Here is a 6,000-nt window from a genome sequence, read left to right as displayed (position 1 = left end):
GTGGGTGCCCATGCAATAAATCAAGTTGAAAAGGGCTGTTTTTTTGCCAGTTCTTGTTTCACAAGTTCAGTGGGTAAACCCAAAAGGCAGTGGTGAAGTGGGAAAAGGAAACTAGTGGTACTCTGGCTGCATCCAAAAAGGAGTGAGTGGGATGGTCGGGCAGATGGGGGCAGTTGGGGGTGTGGGGTACGGGTGTCGAGTGGGGAAGGGGACGAGCAGGATTACAAATTTTGGCTCAAATTGTTGGATTTCAAGGTTTATAGTAATAAAGTCTTATAGCGTTTACTTACAACAAAGACAAATTGCATAATAATGCCACATGACAACATGTAGATCCTTATAGCAATGTGTTAAGCCAAAAGAATATCACTATGGCTTTAATGTTCACATCCTGAATGGTAAACTATAAGTCCCAAAATGCAAGATAATGCCCACCTGAAAAATCGAATTAATTCCACTGTACTTTAGGTGATTTAATACATGTAATAAAAGAAGCTATGTAATAAACAAAGATAGCTATGCAGATGATTTGTCACAAACTTCCAGTTCATTGTCATTCATGATGTTGAAGAACATTTGATTAGTGATTTAAAGTAATTTTATTTGTTTTCATGTCAAGATACTAGACATCATGGATTTGAACAAATATTTAAATGGGTGCTTTTTGTTGCTCACTTTAACTATCACAGATTTGCAAGGTAACTGCTTTGTGCTCTCTTTGAGTTGGAAATGTTCCATCATGCATATGAAAGGCTCTGCCACTGATAAAAGAAATGTTTTTGCAACCTGGGCACGTTAAACGACTTTTGGAACAACGAACACAGTGCGTGTGTCTGCCTAGCTGAGATTGGGGAAACGGGCTAATGTCCGGCCTGAGCCGATTCTATAACTGGCTCAGGGGAAAAGAAAAGCGCCCAAATGCGTTTCTTGGGCCTTTGAACGAAAGGTATGTTCTGTACAAATTAAAAGGACTAGTGGTACGGCGTAACAATGATTTATATGTGCACTTCCATCTCTGCCAACAAGCCATGTTCATTGCTCTGCTACTAATGTCAATAGAGCCGTGCATACTTGAAACTTTGCCACGAAAATGTCATAATTTTGGAACAAAAAAAAAAACCTGGCCTTTCAGAGCTGTCCGCCAAACCTCGCGATATCTGAGCTTCCGCCTGCTCCTGGATGCGCGAGGCTTGCCGGTGTTGTTGTGCTGTCAGTGCGGAGAGCGCCTCAGAGCTGAGGAGCGCATTCCTCGATCGCTCGCTGTCTGAGGCAGCGCGTGACTCTCGCCGGACGAGATGGCGCGCCACCAGGCAGCCGGCGTCTGGTGGGACGCCCTCAAGTCCCTGCTCAGACGGCGGGACGCCCCGATCTACCTCAGCGATGGCAGCGCCTTTGACTTCAACGAGGAGCCCGGCGACGAGCCGCCGCGCTTCAGCGAGCTGCGGGTGGTGGTGGAGCCGGCGCCGCGGGGAGCGCTCTCCTCAGACGACGACTCCCTCCTGGACCGGGACGTGCAGGCCAGCCCTGGTGCCCGGACCGAGAGCTGCGAGCGCTGCGCCGAGTACCGGGAGTTGTCCAAGCAGCGCAGGGTGAGCCGGAGGCTGTGGTTGGCGGCGGCGCTCTACCTCGTCTTCATGGTCGGGGAGCTAGTGGGTAAGGTGCGCTTCACCCGGCTGCCAGTGCCCCCGTGTGCGGGGCAGGCGGAGGGTAAGGGGGCACTTCCAGAGAGCCACGTTTGGCGAGCACTGGGTCCCTAACTGCTCAGAACCCTCCGCTACTTTCAATCTTCTGCAAATCCAGGTCCCTGCTATTCTTCAGATTGCGTGTCGGGGCCGCACTGGGGTATACAGTGGGCTCCTGCACCGAGCAAAAAAGTGTCCCACAGTCGAGAATGTCATTTTGTGACAAGCTGAGCAGCCAAGGGCCGTTTTTTAAATAGCAAAAATGTGCATTTTAATATCTGTCCCGAAACACCGGCCAAAGCTGCTTGCTGCACAGTGAAGCAACTCCTCAAACTGGCCCACGCCCGCATGTTGAACCTGCACTTGGGACATTGCCCTAAGGTGCTGCCCGTGACTGTTTCTTGGGTGTGGTTCCTCTTGGTTTTTGTTAAAGTATGCCTGATCATTAACGCGTTATGTCCACTTGTTGTTTCTTATCCGATTTTTAAAAAAAAATATTTTACGAATACCTGGTTCCCTAAATAACTTCTCAAAATCCGTTATTTCATCTGAGCCATTCCCTCTTTTATCAGCGAAGGTATTTTTTAGAGTGCCCCATCAAATGCACACATGCGATATTGCTTTCAGTACTTATAAGTCCTGTAACTGAAGGAAGGAACATTAAGGCGAGCAGAGACGATGGCTTTCATAGGCACAGTGAGATCATGTTTACCAATAGGGATTGTTCAAAATAGGTTTTTAATTTGGTACTGTAACATCATCGGGTATAGCTGGGATTACAGTCGATGTCAATTATCTTGCCTTTGAAATTAATCTCCTCTTTCAGGATTCATTTCACCCGTTTTATGTTTGATTCAAAATCTACTTTTCTATTGTTAATACGATGGTTATCCTGCAAATTATTATTATGAAGAGTTTAATGGTCGTGCTAGAATATTCTGTAGTTGATGCATTGCATCGCACCTGCTATTGTTAGAAAGTTGAAAACTAATTTGCCTAAAGCACACCTATTTTCAGTATAGTAAAGGTCTTGGGATAATTAGTGGGGTGCCGGGGAGAAAAACAACCATGACACTGGGCTGTAACAGACAATGTAAATGTGGATCACTCCCGTCCCCTGCACACCCTATCGTTGTAATGACAACCAAATACTCATGTTTTCTTGTGCAGTAAATAGTGTATATTTTTTACATAATGATGGCCTCAAGTGAAAAATTGTTTTGGTAACTAGACTATGAAGCAATAGCCACAGTTCCTGTTCACAATAATGCTAAAAATATTGTTGAAAAATCATGTTTAAATATGTGAAACTATGTGTTTTGAATTACCTTTTGGTTATACATTTTGTTGATGCTTAGGCCATCATTATATTAAAAAATATACACTTTTTACTGTACAAGAAAACATGAGTATTTGGTTGTCATTACAACGATAGGGTGTGCAGGCGACGGGAGTGATCCACAGAACTGTGGACATCTGCTATTGTTAGAAAGTTCACATTAATTGTTAAAATGTACGATGGCACAATGGGCCTCATTACGAGAATGGAGGTAGCCATGGAGCTATTGGCTCCATGGCTGCCTCCGTTCGGGCTCCATTACCGGGTTCCTGCAATGGGGACTTACCGGGTTAATCCGACATAGGAGGACCCGGTAATTCCTCCTTGCAGGAACCCATCCCCATTCCCATTTGAGCCCCCATTGGGCTCAATAGGAATGGGGAGGGAAGTGATAATGGGCAGATTACATCTGGCCCGTTATTGCCTCCCTCTTCACCTATCCGGGTCCCGCGATGGGAAGCTCGTAATCGTCGCTCCTGGAATGTACCGGCCCCCTTCATTACGGAAGCGCCAGCCTTATAATGAGGCCCAATGTGTTTTTTTTGAGAGTCACAACTTTAAAGAATGTACTGGGCTTTCCACCCCAAGATGTTGCCCACTCCTCTGTTAAGGCAAAACTCTTGCACATTGATTGCCATCAAAGCTTATATTGTGAGTATGTTTTCGCCTCAATACCATATTCGCTTTTAATCATTCCATTCATGACTGTGCTTACTCCTGTTGCTGCCACTGGGATTATGAAAGGGAGGTTTCTAATACCAGACAGCATTAAATTATACCAGCGGTGTCTATGGTGTCGACCTGTTGCTTTTAACCTTAAATACAAACATTACAATTTCTACATAAAAATACACATACATTCCGTTGTACACCATTATTCAATATGTTATAGTAAATTCCTTCTTTAAAAAGAGTATTCTAAATTAACACCAACACCTTAAGCATTTCCTTCCACATATATAATATTGTAAGATTAATCACCAGGTTTTCATCAGGTATGCCCAAAATGTCAGTGCATTGCATAACTTTTCATATACAATTTGCATACGCGTATAATCAGTTAAAGGTGTCTAGCTGTTTCCGTATCTCTGCCGCATAGCCGACACATGCAATCTTAACTGGGATGTCGTACCAAGCTTCCGTCTTCGATAATGTGGGCAGTTGATAAAGCCTAAGACACATAATAAAGGCACAATTCACTGCAAATGGCCTCTACTTAAACAGGCTGTGGTAATCCTAAAGAAGATCTCCATGATTTACCTTCCAGCACACTAAACCAGGTCGTCTCTTTTGCTGTATATACCTCCAGACCGTACAGAATGCAAGGCACAATGCAAGCTTTGTATAGTTGTAACAGACCCTCTGTAGAGTGGCCACCTGATTTCCGAATGGACCTGAATTTTGCATTACTCATTTATTATGGATTTAGAAATGGTCTTTTCATTGAAATTATTTGTAATCTGTAAACCTAAATAACAAGTGATTTTTTTTCCAATGGGCATTCTGGATAACCCATTTATATCTTTTTATGCTTTTTTCTATTTGTCTTGAAGGTCATAACTTTTGTTTTGGTCAGATGCATAATTAGCCAGTGGTTCTTAGCGTATTGCTCTATGGCCACTATGCTATGTTGTAGTCCTTTAGCGGTTTGATCCAGGATCACAATCTTATCTGCATATGAGAGCCAGGAAATCGGTTGGCGCGACATATGTGGTTGGAAATTATTGCATTTCTTCAAACACATCTCTAGTTCAGCCATGTAAAGGTTGAAAAATACTGGTGCCAACGTGCACCCTTGTTTCAATCCATAATTCACCCGAAACTTACCACTTAACATTTCTTCCTGGGTGATTTTAATTTGAACATTGTTTTCCCGATGGAAAGGTTTCGCTAAATATAAAATCTGTGGATGCAACTCCCATTTTTTTCCCCCCATAGAATGCTGCAATCAAGCATATCAAAAGCTTTTGTAAAATCAACAAAGCAGAGACAAAGTGCATTCGTTTTACATTTCAAGGTTATCCTTATAAAATACATCCAAAGCCAGAGATTTTAAAGTTCTAATGCCCTTTCTAAAACCTATTTCTTGTTTGTTAAATATGCCCTTCTCTCTTATCCACCTATTAATATATCCTAAAAGCAATTGGCAGAAAATCTTAGCACTAGAATCAATCATAGCTAACATTCGATAATTACCTGGTGAGTCTTGACTCTTTTTTTTTTATATATAGGAATTAATAAGGATCTATTCCAGGATTCTTGAATATTTTCCTGTACTTACTATCTTCTGAAAGTTAACATATAAGCTTTGAGCCCATACTTTTGGATTCCTTTTAAAGAGTTTATTCGGTAGTCCATCTGGTCCCAGTGCTCGAGATGGTTTCAAGCATTTTATTATGGTCTCCACGTCCTCTTCAGAGAAACTAAAAAAGCTTTTATCTAAAATAGTCTCGTAATTATTTAAGTGCGTTTCCCGATAATAAAGTTGTAAAATATAACTTTCCTGTTTCTCATTTGAAATAGGATTGATCTCTCTCGCCTCTATATAACCAACATTGAATCTATTAGATTCAAGCACATCTTTGTCTTTTAAGGCAGAAAACATGATCTTCCACTGGGCGGAGGCTACAGTACCTGTGTGCATTCTGTGCCAATTATTTTATCTCATTCTTATTTTTTTTTGTATATTACTTGTGGTGTTGTAGCATTTTTTACATTTGCCCTAACGCAGTGGATATTTTTTTTAAATAGTTTTTTCCTCAGACTGATCGCATGATCATATATGTATGAATGCTGTCTATTATTGAATGCAATTTTCTTTTTACCCTTTATTCTCAATTTTTTCAGTAAGGGTATGTATTGTTTGGTAACAACCTTCCATCTTATTACAATTAGGGGAATTCATTTTTTGTCACTGCATTCATTTTACATATGTTCTGTTCAGTCCGTATTATTCTATTTCCTCCACCATTTAATTGC

General features: G+C 41.8%; 1 protein-coding gene across 2 annotated transcripts in view; it reads left to right on the top strand.

Annotated features, from left to right (window-relative positions):
* Positions 1-1,173: 1,173 nt before the first annotated feature.
* The window catches only part of SLC30A4 (solute carrier family 30 member 4), a 225,074-nt gene continuing 220,247 nt past the window's right edge, over positions 1,174-6,000 (top strand). Inside the window, exon 1 of one of the 2 annotated variants that reach the window (XM_069624943.1) lies at positions 1,174-1,653. In XM_069624943.1, the coding sequence (XP_069481044.1) occupies positions 1,296-1,653 (358 nt within the window). In that variant the 5' untranslated portion in view covers positions 1,174-1,295. The remainder of the gene's footprint in view (positions 1,654-6,000) is intronic. The other variant, XM_069624942.1, reaches the window with a different exon arrangement.

Source organism: Ambystoma mexicanum, chromosome 11 (genome assembly GCF_040938575.1).
Source record: "Ambystoma mexicanum isolate Mex_15411 chromosome 11, UKY_AmexF1_1, whole genome shotgun sequence".
NCBI lineage: Eukaryota > Metazoa > Chordata > Amphibia > Caudata > Ambystomatidae > Ambystoma > Ambystoma mexicanum.
Note: the sequence above shows the minus strand (reverse complement) of the source record. Positions and strands in the feature narration are given on the sequence as shown.